Source organism: Chelonoidis abingdonii, chromosome 9, assembly GCF_003597395.2.
Source record: "Chelonoidis abingdonii isolate Lonesome George chromosome 9, CheloAbing_2.0, whole genome shotgun sequence".
NCBI lineage: Eukaryota > Metazoa > Chordata > Testudines > Testudinidae > Chelonoidis > Chelonoidis abingdonii.
Window position 1 is genome coordinate 36,327,049 of NC_133777.1, and position 18,703 is coordinate 36,345,751.

At 54.5% G+C, this 18,703-nt stretch overlaps 1 protein-coding gene across 2 annotated transcripts in view; it reads left to right on the top strand.

Moving 5' to 3' along the window:
• SBK1 (SH3 domain binding kinase 1) overlaps window positions 1-14,158 on the top strand; it is an 85,125-nt gene extending 70,967 nt beyond the window's left edge. Inside the window, exons 2-4 of one of the 2 annotated variants that reach the window (XM_032799391.2) lie at window positions 662-864; window positions 2,289-2,491; window positions 5,600-14,158. In XM_032799391.2, the coding sequence (XP_032655282.1) occupies window positions 662-864; window positions 2,289-2,491; window positions 5,600-6,388 (1,195 nt within the window). In that variant the 3' untranslated portion in view covers window positions 6,389-14,158. The remainder of the gene's footprint in view (window positions 1-661; window positions 865-2,288; window positions 2,492-5,599) is intronic. The other variant, XM_032799392.2, reaches the window with a different exon arrangement.
• Window positions 14,159-18,703: the final 4,545 nt, after the last annotated feature.

The window sequence follows — 18,703 nt, forward strand, 5'->3', positions numbered from 1 at the left end:
TTCAGCCCTCCTGTGCCCCCCACCCACCAGGAATTCCCTGCATCAGTCCTAGAGTCCTGACTTCTCTCCCCGTGCTTGACATTTCCCTCTGTGGAGGTGAGCGGTTGACTCACGAGGTAGACAAATGTTTTGGATATTGGCTACAGCTATGGCAGGCCTTGTGGGAGGAAGGGGGACCACTGGAAGGATTTAGAGAAGCCGTCCAGCCTTGATGCAGGGGGTGCTCCATGTATAGGAGGTGGCCTGGAAGGAAGCACAGCCACAGGGGACGCAGACGAAGAGGGCAATGGGGCACCATGGACAGAGCTGATGAGATGGTGCCTGGGCAGATGAGCAGGGAGGATAGAGGTCTGAAGCTCTGGAGCTGGTGATAGAGAAGGGGGAGCCAGCAAAGGGATTAGAGGGGTGAGAGTGATGGCAAAGACCAGGACTGCCATGGAGGGAGTGGGTGGGAATTTAGACAGGAGGGGTTGTTTCTGTACAACGTGGGTGGGGAATTATCCAGCACAGTGGGTCTCTTGCCCCTGCAACCCTCCCCAGACCCCAAAGGACTCCCCACACATGACAGCGAGTGCTTGGCTGGGGGCCAGGCAGTGTGTGTGACAGACCCCCAGGTGTGACAGCATATGGCGATGCCCCTGACCACATCTCTGCCTTGCAGTGCAACAATGAGTGCTGGCTCGATCGAGCAGGAGCCGTCGCGCAAGCTGGCCTGCTGCAGCGTGCCCCTGATCACCGAGGACATGCAATCGCTGGCCATCCGCACCCTCTCCGGCACCGACATCAACAAGCACTATGACCTCATCCGTGAGCTCGGCAAGGGCACCTACGGCAAGGTGGACCTGGTGTCCCACAAAAGCACAGGTGAGGCCAGCTTGGCTCCTAGCGGCCAGGCCTGGACATTTGGGCAGGCAGGGCTTGTTGGCAACTCAGCAAGCCATGGACTGGGAGCAGCTGGACGGGGAGGGGAGAGACAGCTGGGGTGGAGGAACCGAGCAGCTATCTGAGGTTCAGCCCAGACCTGTTAGCAGGTTGAGGAGCACTAAGATTCTTGTCCCTCTTGTTTGGCTTGGTGCCTGTCTGCTGCAGACTGACTGATGCCCACTGGGAATGGCTGATCTCTTGGTATTTCCAGCCACGCCAGCTGTAGGAAGTGTCAGGCTCCTGTACCCCGGCTTGGGTTCAGCTCATGGGGGAGTCAGGAGTTGCTCAGACAGGGACTCCTGAAGCAGTCTGGGTCTCGGCTTGTTATCGCCACATCCCCAGCCTAAGTCAAAGGGTTTTGCTAGCAGAAACTGCACTGGCATGAGGGGTGCACTCCCCAACCCACAGCCAGGGGGCATCCAGCTACTGGGAGAGTAGCAGGCATGGCCTGTTGCTTGCCTCTTACCAGGGCCTGTGGCCACAGGGATCCATTCCGTGTGCCATTCCACTGGCTATTCTCTGGCACACCCACAGTCCTCTGCCCCCAGTGAGCTGGCAGGATAGATGTGGAGGTCTCCATGGTGTGCTGAGGCTGTGGCGATCCCTTCTGTACAGCTCCAAATGGACCAGACTTGCTGCTTTGAGGCTGTTTTGTAGTTCTGGGGGGGGGCGAAGCCCTTTGGGGAGGGTGTCAGATGCTCCTGTTAGTGTACCTGCCCAGCTACTGGCTCCAGCAGATCTGGTCAGGAATTTTTCAGTGAAATGTTTTTCATCCAAATGGATACATTTCCTGGGAAAGGGGCGTCGTCGATGAACTTCTCCACTCAAAACGTTTTTGGAAAACAGAGTTTAAAATTCGAAAATTCCACTTTTCTGGTTCAAAATGACTTTTTGTTTAGAAATTTAAGCTAATGAGAGTTAAACAAATGTTGAAAAAATGGAGCAAATGGAAATGAAACAATTCCACTGACCTGAATCAATTTTTTCCCCAGATTTTCAGTTTGCACATTTTTTTGAAATTTCAACTCTTTGTTCTGATTTGGGATGGGAATATTTTTTAAAATCTTGAAAATGGTCAAGGCACAGGAAAATCTCAGTCCTTGTGCTCAAAGGCCAGTGTCTCCTGCACATGCCTCTCCAGAGGTCTAGTGGATGTGGGCCAGGCCCTGACAAGAGCCATGTAGAGCTGGGTTGGTACGGAGAGCAGCACCTGCTGGGACCACAATGCTAGGATGGGTGGTGCCTGAGCCGGGGGCCATGACTTTGGGAGCTCTCGGGGGAGCGTTGTGTCTGCTGCAACCTCCCCACTGGTCTGGGAGGAGTCTTATGTTGCTGAGCCTTCTCCTGAGCCTTTTGCCCTGTAGGCACTAAAATGGCATTGAAGTTCGTGAACAAGAGCAAGACGAAGCTGAAGAACTTCTTGCGGGAGTTCAGCATCACCAACACGCTCTCCTCCAGCCCCTTCATCATCAAGGTCTTTGACGTGGTCTTTGAGACTGAGGATTGCTACGTCTTCGCTCAGGAGTACGCACCTGGCGGGGACCTCTTTGACATCATCCCTCCACAGGTACCGACTGGGAAGCTTCCCTGGACCGTCTCTCTCCTGCCCCCCAGAGTCTGAGCTTTAACACCCGTGGCCCTTAACTGGGGCTGCCCCAGCTCCCCTGCACAATAAACCCCTTTCCTACATGAGACCCCTGTCCCACTTCTGCTACTCTGAGACCTAAAGGCAGACTCTGTCCTCCAGCTGTGATCTTGTGTGCTAAGCAAGGGTGCTGACTGGAGTCAGCATACCAGGCTCAGGCCTGGCAGGTGCCTGAGTGTGATACCTCCACAGGAAAGCCCTGACATTCCTGTATGAGAGCGCCTGGGTCTGACTCTCCTCTTGCTAGCACCTTGTGGGTTCCTGTACACCTGAGCAAGGTAAGAGTGAGTGGAGAGCTCTGACTTGGTAGCATCCCGGGTGTTAGTGGCTCCCGCATGTACAGGGTGTTCAGTACGTGGTGCCCTTCCCCCCGACTCTGCAATCAGACCTCACCCCTGGGGACAGCATGCCTTCAGATGAGACAATTGTGTCCTGTTAATGAGCCTGTAGCAATTTTCACAAGAGCAGAGCTGGGGTCACTACAACCTTCCTGCTTATGTTTGCCATGCAGTTGCAACTGGGTGCATTATGCATCACTTCCTGTCCTAAATCTTTGCCTAGTGACGCTGTGCACTGTTACACTGCTGGCATGTCCCAGCCCAGAGGGGGCTGCATTTCAGTGGTGGGTGAAGTGATTCTTGTCTCCACCATTTGCAAAGTGCTTTGGGATTCTGAAAGATGCTAGATGAAAACAAGAAATTAATGACTATGATTCATTATCCTTACAAAAGCAGTGGGGGGTTCAACAGTGACCAGGGGTTCATAGCCATCTCCTAGGGCGAGCTAGCCCAAAGGGACACACACTGCTGCTTGCTCTGATCATAAAACATTTCCCCTCTCTGCACTGAATGAACACGGCGAGGGGGAAGGGGAGGAATAAGCAGACATAACTGAGAGAGAACCAAGGAGAAAGGATGACCAAAGAGAAGAAAGAGTTCTCCCTAAATATAATTAGACGTAATTGAATTGGAAGTGTAATGAAATCGTAATGTAAAGCGGATAAAGGAAAATGTGATTATACAGCTTCAGCAGGTGCTGTAGCAAAGACAAGAGACAGGGTGTATGTGTGTCTGGGGAGGTGAGTCCTTGAAATGCCCTCTCCTTTGTGACCCAGGAAATTCTAGCCCCTGTGTGCCCCTCACCAGTTTGATCTTTGGAAGGCTGGCGTTGGTGTCTGCCATTGGCCCAGGGATTCAGACTAGCCTGGGCTCTGGCTAAGATCTCTTCTGGGGGATGGGTTCAGGACTGGTTCCACAAGGCCTGCTCTGGTCTCCAAGGTGGTGGTGAGGGGTAAGGACCTTGCCCCCTGGAAAAGAAGGGGAACTGTATCCCCACCCCTGCTAAACTCCAACAGCCCTGTCCGGTGGCTGGCAGTTCTCACCCAGCTGCCTGATTGCCCCCTCAAACCCTTGGTGTGTGGGAGGGAGGGAGGGAGACAGTTTGCTGGCTGACATTTCAGGATGGTGTCGGTTTCCAAATTTCCACCCAGCTTCTGTGCTGCATGTGGATAGGTACCCAAGGCAATGCTGCCATCAGAGATGCTAGAGGTGGAGAAGGCCTTTTAGATCACCTAGTACATCCTCTCCCCTCCCAGGGGCCAGTGTTGGGTTGTTCTCCAGGACCTTGGCCCATGCTAAGTGGAGCTGCCACTGCTTCCTGTGGGAGCTTATTGTATGTCCCCCTGGACCTCTCCGCCTTAGATATTTCTCCTTAAGCTCAGCCTAGACTTCCCTTTTGTCTGTCTCCTTCCTCTTACCCTGCCCAACCCCAGAAGCAATTCCTTTCCCTGCTCCCACATGGACACCACGACCTCCTCTCCTCCCTTTCACACTGCCTCAGCCAAGCACCCTTCATCTCGCCTCCTCAACCAGCCCCTCTAGCTCCATCGCTCTTCTCAGCCAGCTTCCTCCGGGTCCGGGGGATGCTCAACCCCCTGCTCCAACCCAGACCCTGCTCCCACCCCACCCCTTCCCCCAAGCCTCCACCGCTACTCCACCTCCTCCCACCCCTGTCCCTTCCCACCTCTTCCCACCCAGTTCCACCCTCTCCCTCCAGCATGCCCCATCCCTACTCCAGCCCCTCCCTCCCAGCACCTCCTGTACCAGGCGATTCTGTGAAACAGCTGATTGGAGCTGGGAGGGAGGGGGAGGTGTTGATTGGAGGGGCAGCAGGCAGATGGGAGGTGGTGCAGAGGGGAGCTGGCTGCCAGTGGGTGCTGATCACCCACTCATTTTTTTCCATGGGTGCTCCAGCCTTGGAGCATCCATGGAATCTGCGCCTATGCCCCCACCTAGGGTGTCGCGGTCTGTTTGGGGATTAACAGACCCTAGAGAGAGACCCAGGAGGAGGAGAGGCTGAGGTGGATCTCCAGACTCACTTGCACTGGACTTGGCCTCTCTCAGGGAGAAGGTCCTCAACTGAGATCCTGCTGCCAATTGACTTCTGGGTCCAGCACTGGGAGCAGGGAACTGTACCTGGGATTGAAGGGTGACGGTGGATAGGTTATGTGTCCTCAAAGGAGAGCCACGGCTCCATGTCATGGAGCATGATGGGGCCAGGTCTGGGCAGCTTGTTACCAGATACTGACCAGAGAAGAGAGACATAGTGTGGCCAGGTCTGAGACAGAGCTCGGAGTGGGCGGTGATCCCCGCAGTGACCAGGAGCATGGGGCATGTGCCATTTCGGAGTGGCACACTTCCATCTGTATGTGGGCACATGGAGGTCTGGGGAAGGAGAAGCTTAAGCTCTGATAAAGGAATTATAGTAGGACCTCCTTAATTCAAGCTCCTAAGGGGAGAGTCTTTGTGTGACCTGAAATGTGCCAACAGGACGTGTCTGTGATGGGTCCCGTACACCTTGTGAGCAGCCTGGCAGTCAGGGACAGTCCCCAGGAGAGCCAACCTGTGTTAATCCATTCGCTTCTGTTGTTCTGTGGCTTAACCCCCCAGTGCCTGCCTGTCTGAGTCCACGTGTGACCCCCCACCCCTCATCCCCGTGCCCAATGCTAATGTGCTGTGTCTACCTTTATAGGTGGGCCTCCCCGAGGACATGGTGAAGCGCTGTGTGCAGCAGCTGGGCCTGGCCCTGGACTATATGCACAGCAAGAACTTGGTGCACCGGGACATCAAGCCGGAGAACGTGCTGCTCTTTGACCGCGACTGCCGCCGGGTGAAGCTGGCCGATTTTGGCATGACCCGCAAGGTGGGCTGCCGAGTGAAGCGCATCAGTGGCACCATACCCTACACAGCGCCTGAGGTGTGCCAGGCTGGCCGGGCCGAAGGCTTCGCCGTGGACACCAGCATTGATGTGTGGGCCTTTGGGGTGCTCATCTTCTGCGTCCTGACTGGCAACTTCCCCTGGGAGGCAGCCTCTGCCTCGGACACCTTCTTCGAGGAGTTTGTGCGGTGGCAGAAGGGGCGCCTGGCAGGCCTGCCATCCCAGTGGCGGCGCTTCACGGACAGCGCCCTGCGCATGTTCCAGCGTCTCCTGGCCCTGGACCCTGAGAAGCGCTGCCCTGTCAAGGAGGTCTTCTACTTCATCAAGTATGACCTGATGTCAGAGGTGCGCCGCCGGCCCTCCTACCGCTCCCGCAAGCATGCCGGAGATAAGCTCTCTGCCGGCCCCCACCGCCATGAGACGCCCAGCTCCTGCACCCCCACCCCGCTCAAGAGAACCATCCTGACAGAAGGCAGTGGCCCCCGGCTCTCTGCCTCTGAGCCAGGCCTGCCCTCCCCCGGGGGAGCTAGCCGGACGGATGGGCGGCAGGACAAAGGCAAAGGGCAGATGGTCCTGGCCACAGCAATAGAGATTTGCGTCTGATGAGGGCTCAGTGGGAATGAGGGGACAGCTGGTCCTCGCGACACGGCTCTGCTCCATACAGCCTGCAACAATGATGTCAGCACCCCCGCCTCCCTGCCCCACTGGTGAATGGGGGTCAAGGGGGGGCGGAGGGGATTCCTTTTTGTGTGAAAAGGGACCAGGAGCCATGTCTCCCGAAGCAAAAAATACTCACACTGCTAGTACTCACTGATACCGAGGATGCGACATACAGCTAAAACCCTGGAGGAAAGGCCAGAGTGCAGACACAAAGCCAGGCAGAAAGGCCCTAGCTTGGTGGCTGGGAAGAACCATGTGTGGCATGGCGGCCCCTCCCCCTCACGTCTTCCATGATTGGGGTTGGAGGCTGTTTCCCCTGACAGTCTGCACTGTGCCCCTGCTTTGTCAGTGGGGCCTGGGAGGAGTGCTGAGGCTCTTCCCATTGTTGGGGGTGGGCAGGGACTTTCACAGGGATGAGAGCGGGAAGCCACAGGGGTGCAGGAAGAATGAAATTGGCACACACGGATGGGTGGCCATCTTGCGGGCAGCAGGGACTCAGCAGGGATGTCACAGCCATCAGGTTTGTCAGGGGATTGGGGGATTGGGTGGGGTGGGGCTGCCAGTGATGGGTGGTTTGGAGTTAATAAGCAACAAGGCTGCAGCCGGTATGGGGCTCTAGGGGTCATCGAGGGCCGTATCACTGTCAAGGCTTGGTATGCAAACTGGTGCATTGTTCGCTGGGGCTCTAGATCTTGCTAGAGAATCCCTGTGAGAGAGCGTGGGGCCAGCACCGTCCCAGCAGGCACTGCAGCAGCATTGCCCTCCAACACTGCCCGCTGTCACTTTTTTGTTGGCTCTTTGTGTCCATGCTCAGGCCCAGCGACTCTCCTGTGATTTCCCTGGAGGGAGGGCTGGCGGGGCGGACTCCAGGGGTTTGGGTGGAAGGCTCATGAGCCCAGTCTGTGGAGGAGGCCTTTGGAGATATTGGGGGGGCAGCGTGCACCAGCCTATTTAATACCAAGCAGGCTGTGGTTTTGCCCCATCCCCCACTGCCATCCTGCTTGGAGGGCTGTCTGTGATGGGGAGCAGGAGATAAAGCAGAAGCCAGTAAGCCTGGTTGAGCCACTGGCCTGGCTGTAAAGGGGGTGTCCTCAAAGCCAGTTCTCTGACAGCCTGAGCCTAGCCATGTCCAGGGCACGTCCCCCAGGGGCAGCCCCAGCTCCTGCGGCTCCCCTCCTTGCTGAGAGATCCTGAGGACACTCCTCTCTGTGCCAGTGGGGGAAGCAAGCGCTAAATGTAGCAAATGTCGATGTGTTTCATGTGTCAGTGTGTGTCAAGCCGGCTGGGCCTGGCTGTTGTTATGATCACCTTTCCCAGGGAACAGCCTCCCCCGTCCCTGACCCCAATGGGCCAGCTGGGCACTGGGACCCATATGGGGAGCAAGGAGGCATAGAGCATGATGCCTTGTGAGGAGCAGAGACCTATCCAATTTGGTCTTAGCTGGAGGAATGTGGGCAGCAGGAGAGCTGCTGTCAGGCTCCGGATCCCCTGCTCCGTGGAGTTTCTGGTGGCTGCAGTGGTTAGGCTCTCATCAGCATGTAGTGCTGGGCCATATGGGGCTGGAGCTTGGATGGCAGGCAGGGGCCTGGGAAGGGGTGCTCACAGATACCTCTGATGGGCTTGGCTTGGCACCTACTTCCTGGCCTGGATGGCTCTTGCTTGCATCTGTCCCTGGGGAGGAGGTGCACACCAGTGGAAGGCACAGGGGACAGGTGAGGCCAACCCGAAACAGAGCCAGCTGGTGGGGTTGTCCAAGGCAAGCCAGTAGGCATTGGCATGGGGGTTGGCACAGCACCCACCCCTTAGATGGGAGCGTTGGAGCCAAACCCCCAAGTGGTGGCCAGAAGGCAAAGCTATTAACTGCCCCCAAAGTCTGGCCAGTTTCCATGACAAGCTGGAGGCAGCCGGGGGTGCTGCGGAGAAGAGATGGAAGGTGGTGGCACTGTCAGGGCAGGCGAGAGCCCTGTGTCCAGGGTGCTCTGGATGACTCACCATGCACTGCTCTAGGAGCAGTGTGAAGGGCTGAGTGAAACTGCAGGGAGGCAATATCCTTGGTATGCCAGGCGCTGCTGCACCATGGGCCCCTGGGGAGATGGGCTGAGCTGCCCTGGCCTCTAGAATGCATCCACTTAGACCCAGTCCACACCCAAGCTGCTGGCCAGCTCCCAGCCCTAACCCTCCGTGCCCCACCAGTGCCATGGTGAGCCCTGTTCAGCCACTGTCACATCCTGCAGCTAGCTCTCCCCTAGCCAGGGCTCTGCTGGGAGTCCACTCACTGCCAACAGATGCCCATGGCAAGGCTGTTTGATGGAGGCACAGACACCTCTAGGGCAGTAGCTTCAGTGGCTTGGGAACAGGCAGGTGGAAATGACCTCCCCCCCCCTGACATGGTCCCCTCTTAATGTGAGCCTTCCACAGCCACAGGCTGAGTGGGGCAGGCAGCTGGGTTTCCCTGGCATGCCGGAGCCCGCTAGCACCCCAGCCGCCCCAAAGCTTGTATATAGCCCAGTGATAGCAGCAGGGCTTCATCTCCCGGCTGTGCTCAGCTGTTCGCTAGCTGTGAGATCAGCCCCCCCACGTACCTGCATTACTGGGCTGTGTTGTGACAGCTGCAGGAGGCTGACTGGCATCTGCTGACTCAGCTGGTCCCATCTCGGTCACTGGCAGGCAAGGTTTGCAAACCCCGGTGTGGCCAAAGGATGGTGGGACGTCCCCAGCCCTGAGGTAGCAGCAGGGTGCCACAGGCGGGCCCATGGCGACTGCACTGCCAGAGAGTACTGGGAGACTGACATGTGACAAGCAGGGCTGTACCGAGACGGGAGGGCACAGGGAAAGGGGGCAGGGGGTGAGAGCTGGGAGATATATGTGTGTTTGTGCGTGTAATGGGCAAGGCCGGCTCCAGGCACCAGCGCTGCAAGCAGGTGCTTGGGACAGCCAACGGAAAGGGGCGGCACATCCAGCTCTTCTGCAGCAATTTGGCGGCAGGTCCCTCAGTCCCTCTTGGAGGGAAGGACCTGCTGCTGAATTGCTGCGGAAGGATGAAGAGGTGGTGGTAACGCTGCCGCCAAAGTGCCACTGATGGCTTGGGGCGGCAAACACGCTGGAGCTGGCCCTGGTAATGAGAGAGAGAGGTGGGAAGGTGTGTGTGAGTGAGAAAGAGATGGGTGTGTATGTGTGTGTGAGAGAGGTGGGAGTCTGTGTGAGAGCGACTGGAGGGTGTGTGAAGGGGAGGGGTGGATATAAGCTCTTCTCTGGTCTCCTGTTGAATCAGACCTGGAGTCCAGAGTTGCTTTCTCCATGGGCAAGTTGGGGAAGGACCTTAGCAGGTCCAATCAGTAACTAACACCCCCCCGCCCCCGGGATGCACAGGACGCCTGCCTGGCTGGCTCTGGAACAAGGGGGCTGAACACCCAGCCCAGGGCCATGGTGGGGGATCGAATTAACACATGGGTGCTTCAGAGCCAGAGAGGGTCCTGTGGGCATTGGGGGTGGGGGGCTGGGCAAGCAGTTCATTGCAGAGCCTGAGACCATGCACAAACATTGGACCCAGGCCCTGAGGGTTTGTCTGGGGCTCTGGCTTCTGCCAGGAGGTGCCCACAGGGTTGGCTCAGCTGCCTTCTGCAGACTGTCTTCTGCTGCCTCTCAGCTCTGGCCCTGAGCAGAGGGTATCCAGGGTACTGGAAGAGCAAGGCATATGGGCTCTTTCCCAATCAAGGGCATGCACCAAAGGGACTGCCTCCTGAGATCAGGGACGACAGGTCCCTGCCATCCCACAGGGGGCTTCACTTACCCCCATGATCTGCCATGTGCCTACCCCACCTGCACCTCAGGGCAGATCTTCACTGCAGAGCTAACACTGGTGACATGTGGGGTGTTCTCAGTTCCCAGATTCTAGGCTGATGTGAACAGCCACTGTGCAAAGCCAGATGCAGCTGCATCTGGTGTTGTGCTCACTGTGTGTGTTGCTAGGACTTCTGGGGTGGCCCATCCCCTCGTGCTTTGCACTGCAGCGAGCTGAGCCACTGTCTGTGATGCGTTCGCAGTGAACTGTTGGGAACCTATCTGCCCTTTTGGGATTGTGGGAAGGTTGTCAGAGGACTAGCAGAACATGAGTGGTTTAGCTGGCGTCCTCACTGCAAAGTGGGCAGGTTACCAGTCCGAGCATAATCAGCACCCAGGTTTTAGCTTATAGCCCAGGCCAGCTAGTGCAAGTATTAAGCACTGTCAGGCTTGTGTGGGGATGGGAAAGGAGGATGAAGTGAGTAGACGCTTGGGTTAGCACTGCCGCAAAGGCAGATCCCTGTCGAGCATCTGGCTTGGCCCCCTTGCCTGTGGCTTGCAGTGTGGGCACAGACAGGGTCAGTCCTGCCATCCGTTGGTGCTTTAGTGGCACAGAACTGTGCTATCCACTCTTCTGTGCCCTCCCCTTCCCCACCCTCTCCCAGACTCCCCAGGGCTGGCTGCACTCCCCAGGGGCCATAGCAGGGACCATTTCAGGGGAGGGGAGTTGGGCTGGCCGAGTGGAGCTGTCGCACTGGCCAGCAGCTCCCGCCCCCTGAACCCCAGCCTCTGGGCATGGCCCAACTCACTCACTACTGCGCAAAGGGCTATCACGCTATTAAGCAGCAACAGCAGTTTACAAATAGACACCAGGCAGGTGGGCACGGTCTGAGCCCTGCACCCGACAGCCAGTGCCACTGGACTTCAGCAGAAAGCAAGGGTGTGTCTTCTGTATAACCATTGCTGACCATAGCACACACCCAGCCCTGCCCTCCTTCCCTACCACTGCCAGAGCACCAGTGGTGACTCTCCAGCACCTCTGGGTACAATATCCGAGGGGCACCATGTCTGATAGCCCATTGCTCCATCCCTTGGCAGGACTGATCCACCCAAACGACTACCTATCCATGGTGAGGAAGGGACAGCATCTGAGAGGCTTCCCCCACCCTTCAGACAAGCAGCTTGCTGACCCCTGAATCTCCTGCCATTCCTTGGCGTCACCAATCCCATCCATTGGGCCTGTCCTCCCATCTCAACACCCCGTGTCGCTGCCACCTTCTCAGCAGTCCACGTTTTGGGTGAACGCAATCTGTTTGCCCTCTTGTTTAGGTGTCACCCTGTGCTCTGGGGAAGACCAGGGCTTGAGTATTTTTTAGAGGTAGCATTGCACAGATTTAGATAATAGAGCCGCAATTTCTCCTTTTTGCCTTAGGTCCCTCAACGTCCTTGATCTTTCGTGCAATAATGTAGATAAGGAATAAGAACACCACATAGAACTTTTTTTATTTTTCCGGTTGGTTTGTTGATTTTTCAGGGTGTGTGTATGTGTGTGTGAGATATTTTTTCTGTTGCATTGTTGTTATTAGGTTGTTGAGGCGGGGTGGTAATTCCTTTGGCTGTCAGGTTGTGGATATTCTTCCTGTAGGAGAGGTTATAGTGTCACAGATGTTACCTCAGTTCCTGTCACTGTTAAAAAGAAAAAACACAAAAATTAAAAATGACAAAAAAAAAAAAAAAAACGCATTTAAGTCTAAATAAAACATTTAAAAAAAAAAAAAAAAAAACAAAAACTCTGTGGATGTGAAGGCCTTTAAAAAACAAACAAAAAAAGAAATAAAGTGATTCTCTGTTGTAACAATGCAGTGATGTTTCCCCCCGGGCTGTCCTATTTGAAGGGAGGGGACTGAGTCTTTGCCAGCACAAAAAGCGCTGAGTGTATTGGCTGCTTTCTGGAAGGGCTGGAGCCTGTGTTTTGACTCTTGGTCCAAAAAAAGGGCTGTTATTTTTATTTATTTAGCAAACATTTTGCCCTGGGTTTTTTTTCATTGGAAGTTGAAATGTCAGCCAAAAAAGTTGAATTTTCCAACCAGCTCTTCTGACAACCTCCCTGAGTCTCGTTGTGGCATCACTTAGAGGAGAATGGAATGAACGCATGTGCTGCAGAGAACAGACACTCTTACTACATATATTACACACCTGCCCATGCAGCCCCTGGACTAGAATCCAATTCCTCAACTCCACTGCACAGACCTCACTTGAGTTAGAGGTCTCCCATGACTGGCAAAGGACCAGCCGCTTAGCCAGACTGGTCAGTGTCTGACCATCCAGCTAGACGTGTCCCTGAAACAGTCTTTCTGGTCAGATTCCCAGTCCAGCCCAAAATATCCCAAGAAGAGTTTGTCCTTTGGCTCCCTTGCAGACTGAGTCCAGTACATGAGGCTGGCAGCCAGTGATTGGCCTGGTCTCACGCCAGAGCAGCTCAATGGCCCATCCAGCCCTGCATCCTGGCTGCTAAAGTTCCAGATGCTTTGAAGCAAGGTGTCAGTCCCCTCTTCCATAATACACCTAGCTACGCAGTCCTATTGCACTGGGGGAAATTCTTCCTGACCCAAACAGTTGTCCTAGAGCATAAGGATTGAGAGCCCTCATCATTTCATGTGGGGGAAGAGTTTGTAGGGAGAAGGCAGCTTCTGACAGGCCAGTCCATTTCTCCCCATATACGGGTTTCTCCAAGTTAGTGCCCATTATCCCCCCTGCTGTAAAGGTGGCCAAGCAGAGAACCAATCATGCCCTTCCCTGACCCTGCTGCAGCCCTTATTGCAGTGCTCTGATTGGTGGGGTGACAACAATCCAGAGGCCTTTGCTTCTTGTTTAGGCAACACCCAGATGAAGAAGGCGTCCCTTGCTCTTCTCCCAGTCAGTGGGATAGTTCCTAAGAGCTTGGATGTGCTCCGAGCTGAACCATCTTTGGAGCAGAAACCAGGCTGGGAATCTCCCACAGGCAGGCTGCCCCTGGTGAGAACCCCATTCCATCTGGTTGAGACTATGTTAGAGTGTCCAATTGGGATGGGGATGGGGGGTAATGGGTGCCTCTATAAGACAAAGCCCTGAATATTGGGACTGTCCCTATAAAACTGGGACATCTGGTCACCCTAGACTATATGGATGCCATGGATATTTCCTTGGTGGGGGATGACTTAGCTCTCACTTGGGCAGCGAGCCTTGGAAAGTTGAGGAATTTTGGGCAAGGGTTCATGACATTATTTGATTTGAACCTGTGAAAGAAATCCATGCACTGAACCCCGCAAACCCCTCCAGACATTCAGCATGCCAGCAACCACACCAGGAAACTCAGAGCAGGTAGGACAGTGACCTTGCTCCTTTTGAAGCCAACTGGTATTTGGTCATTGGCTTCCATGGGAGTTGGATAAGGCCCTTGCATGTGTTAAATGGACACAACTTACTGAGCAAGACTGACAGATACAGCTGGATGGATCAGGAGATGGTGAGAGTAGATGTGACAGGCTGGACATCCCATTTTCCCCAACTGAATCTGATCTGTACAGCAGTGTGGGCATCTCCTCCATCAGCTGTTTTTGTTGATCTCCCCATGAAGCATCACTGCATCCTGTTAGTTGTGTTTTGACTTAGCCTTGTGAACTGGTTGGGTGTATATACTCCGTTCTTGCACTGTGCGCCTGGAGAGGGGCAGTCACAGAATGAAAATGAGCAGACACGGTGCTGTTGTTGGATTTCTCCCGCCCCCTCCTGGAAAAGGGAAAACAAACAAATAATCAAAAGAGAACACGTGGCTGTAAATTCTTTGGAGTTCTTTGACTTGTGAGCAGGAGGTTTTTAAATGTGTTATTTAATTCTATATTGAGGACAATTGCTATAAAATAAAGCCAAGGGGAAAACGCACCAACAATCCTTCCCAATAAGTGTTTTGAGTTTTTCCTGGGTCAGGCGGGTTCCGTGGGGAGTGGGTGCATTCTGAGGGCATGGGGGATGCATATGTGTATGTATTGGACACATGAGCATATCGGAATGGACCATTTTAAAGGGTCAAATTGAAGGAAGAGGTTTTCTATGAATGAGAGTGTTTCCTCTCTAGTGGAATCATCATTTATATTACAGCTGTGCCTAGAGGCCTCACCACTCCAGATGCTGCTTGAATACAGGCTGAGAGATGGCCCTTTCAGTCTAAACACACCTGGCAGGTTGGTTATCCCCATTAGTATTGCCTCTGGAGGCCCAGAGAGATGCTGTGACCCACCCAAGGTCATCCAGGGACTGGGAAGTGAAACTATATCTCCCACTTCCCAGTCCAGTCCGAGCACAAGACCATCTTTCCTCCCGCATGAGGCGACTGTGGCCCAGACCTTCCCAGGTAAGCAGGGAGTTGGGCACCTAAATACCTTCTAGAATCTGGGCTCATATTTCTTCCTGCACCTCCCCCTCACATCTAGCTCTATTCCCAGAGCAGGTACAGGGCAGACAGTGGCTATGTAAAGCATCCCTGCTGGACTTTTACCTTTGGCACCATGGAACCCTTGGCCTCCCTGCTGACTCGGCCAACCAGTCGCAGTGGGGATTCAGAAGGGAATGGACACCTGGACCATCGTCAAGCCAGACTGAGTCCAGCAGCCCATCTCACATAGGCCCTAGAGGGAGCTGCTGTCAGCCAGTCCCACCCTGAGCTGGGATCTGACCCAGCAGTGAAAGTTTCAGACCATCAGCCCCCCGTCATACGCGGCACAGGTAACTCTGGCCCATGACAGAAAGGAGCAGTGAGGGGTGGAGACAGAAGGCAGTGAGGCAGGAAGGCCTTGCAGCCAGTAGTTTATATTGTAGCTGGGACAATGTAGCAATGGCAATATAAGTTGCTGCCACACATTCATGCCAGCAAAGCCAGAGACTATTGGGTACCCGGGTCGTTTCCCATTACCACCCGAGACCCTGGCATCAGGATTGTCCCATGGGAGAAATCACCCAAACCACAGGGAAGGCATCACCCAGCAGCTTGTCAGGCTCATTTGCCGTTCGCCACTTCCTGTTTCATTCAAGTACATAGCAACAGAGACGAGTTCCTGCTCTGTGCAAGTCAAAATAGGCCAGGACCACAGCGCCAGAGGCACCTGGCTCACATCCTGGGGCAGGTGGGTTCCCAAGCTGTGACATGCAGCACACTGGAAGAAGGGGACAGATGTGGCTGCAGCTTAGGGGATGCTGTCTACAAAGCTGAAAGCCTGGTTTGAAAGCGCATCCTGCAATTTATTAATAAATAACGGGCCCAATGAATGATGACTGCTTGGAGCACCTATCATGCCTTTCATCCTGGATCTCACACAGCCTTACCACCATTGATGAATTAACCACTACTCCCAGAGGCCTGGCATGTGACAGGATCATTACAAAGAGGGAAATTGAGGCAGAGAGCAGGGAAGTGTGTCGCCCAAAGAAAAGCCAGGGGCAAAGAAGCAGGAGTAGGATCCTGGAGTCCTGCCCATAGCTCCAAGACTTGATACCTCAATGCAGAGATGGCAGCTCTGTCTGAGCACTCAACAACTTTCAGCAGCAATAAAAGACTTCACATTCAGGAGGCAATAGCATGAAGCACACAGCATATGAGCTCAGTTATCCTTCTGGTAACCTGAGCAGCCCCCTAGGCCTGCTATCGGGGGCGGGGGTGCTACCCAGCTTTAGATAAATGGAGTAACCATAGTTGGGGACGGAACCAGGCTGGCATGGGGCTGGTCTTGTGGAATCATAGAAAACCAGGGTTGGAAGGGACCTCAGGAGGTCATCTAGTCCCACCCCCTGCTCAAAGCAGGACCCAACCTCAACTAAAGCAGGCTTGAGAGGGCAGACACACCTCCCATCTGGTTCCTTGCAGCTCCTTTCTCTGGCTACTTCTGCCCAATTTGGGGAGTAGAGCTGTGGCTTTGAGGTCTGGATTCAGGGCCTAGCCCTCAAAGTCCTGTACAGCTACCCTGATTACGCCAGTGCTCCTCCAGGCAGATGGCATTTGCACTGCTGTTTGGGTCCTATTTTCTCAGGAAGCGGGGTAGGAGGGGGACTCATGGGATTCTTGTGGCTTTTCAAAGTATGTGTCCCTGTGGAGATTATTGGTCCTTGCCGGGGGGTGGGAGAGGTTTGAGCTGAGATACTAGCTATCCCAGAACCAATGATCCAAACAGCCTCTGCCAGCAGATTGCCAGTCACACCAATCCATTCAAACCCCCACACCGCCCCCAGAAGTTGCTTTTCACATTGCCCCTACAGAGAAAGCAAACATTCGCATTCGGCACCGTGCTGCTCAGCAGCATAGAGCTAATCATTCTTGTTGGGGTGCATGCATGGCTGCCATGCAGTGGCTGGACCGCAGTGCAAGAGTTTCTGGGTCAGAGCGGAAGTGGGGCAAGGAGGAATCCCTGGAGGATATTAGTTGCCCAGACTGCCATGGAGATGCATGGCACGTGCTGTCCATTGGCCACGCAGCCATAGTGCCAGCTGAACCAGTTCTGCTGAGCACTTGAGCACTGCCAGGTGCCTTGGGGTACACTGGAGGTTAATAAAAAGCAGGAACATACCACCACCACAAGGCTAGGACAAGTGCCAACATAAAAGACCACAAAGGGGGTGCACATTGGGAGTGCGGGGCACCAGCAGAGAGCTGTGGGAAGCCCAGGACCACAGGGAGGATGTAAATCAGGAATGAAGGCCACAGGCAGAGCTGGGGGGGATCCAGGGCTGGAGGAGCAGGGGGGCTGCAGGTTGGGACTGATTGGTATTGGCAGAGCAGTATGGGGAGCCCAGCACTGGGATAGCAGGGGGCCTGTGGGCCAGGACTGAGGGGGACTGACACAGTTGTTGGGGGTCCCAGGGCACCTCCATACACAGCTACCCTATCACAAACCAGTGGAGTGTGTCTGCCATGACTCAGCCCCACATCATAGCCCTCTGCCCTGCATAATGGGAATGACTGATAAAGCCTAAATCTATTCCAGCCACGTCCACGGGCTAATTTCAATTTCCTAGTAATTATGCAAATGAATGTGGATTTAATTAAGGGCAGATTTCATTAAAGGCTTCTTGGGCAAATAGAAACAGAGAAGAGGAGAGGGGAAGGAGAGAGACAAAGGCTGTGTCAGCCCCAGAAGATAAGTGATGGCAGGCATAATAAAGGGGACTGGCCAATCCCACACTCCAATTTGTGCTCACTTAATTGGGGGGAGGGGGCTTCTTCCTAGGGGGGCATTCAGCTGAGGCTGAGATAGCATCGCAGCAGGTGACAAGATAAAGAGAAGCCTGAATTCCAATGAAGGCACCTGCACTCTTTTTTGTATCTATCTCATTCCTGTCTTCCTTCAAAACGCCTCCCTTCTTCTCTAGCATAAATGCAGGCACCTGCTGTCTGTCCCTCTCTCCCCCCATCTCCCTGACAGGCATTTCCTGGGACCATTCTGTACCCGCCCCTCTTCTGCTCTAGCAGGATCCATAAAGCGCAGCCTTGATGCTACTCTGGCATCACATCATGGCTCTCGGATGCCAGGGCTCTGCCATTGCCTGTGTTAGAGCCTTCTGTCATGTGCACTATAGATCTGCCTCCATGCACAAGCATGCTATGCATTAAATGTATATTATATACCTGACACTATTGTAGTGTGTGCACAGAAGTGTACATGTGTTACAGGCTCAATCCACAGAGGGCATGGGTATTACAATGCCTAGGTACCCTGCTGCCTAGTGGAATTCTCAGCCCTGAGTTAGCCACCCAGGCTCCCCCTATGCATAGGGAGACTGAGCCAGGGAAAGGCATTCTCAGGGGCTGCTAGGGCTGGGCAGGAGTGAAATGCAGAGAAAAGGGGTAGGGCTTAGGACCCAGATTCACAAAAGTGTTTAGGTGTCTAAGTCCCACTGATCTGGGCCTTGGGCACCTAATTGGCAGGCAGAAGGGATATGCTCTCTCTGCTCTGGCTTCCTGGCCAAGAAACCTCTCCTGGGGTTAGAGCTAACCAGCAAAAAAAAAATAAATCGAGAACAAGACCCCATTATACCCAATAGGCCAGTGGCTGGGAAAGTCATCTGGGATGTGAGAGACCCAGATTCCAATCCCTGCTCTACTGGATTGGGAGCAAGGACTTGAAGCCAGGTTCCACCCCCCAGGTGAGCATGGTGACCACCTGGGCATGTGGGTAAGGGCATCTCCTGCTGGAGCCACTCCAGTTTGTCTAAATAAATTCAATGTTCACCAGGAGAAAGAGCACGGCTAGCCCAGTTCTCACAGGGGCTGTGGGACGGTTAGGTTCATGGGCCAGCTCACTGCTCCACTAACTATTTAATTAGCTCTGCCAAGTGCGATAGCTCCAACACTCCACATATGCATGTCTTTTATGGGGCCTGGTCCCTGCCGGGAGACGGGCGAGGGAACACCTTGTTTGAGAATCCCCCTTCATGTCCGCTGGTCCTGCAGCT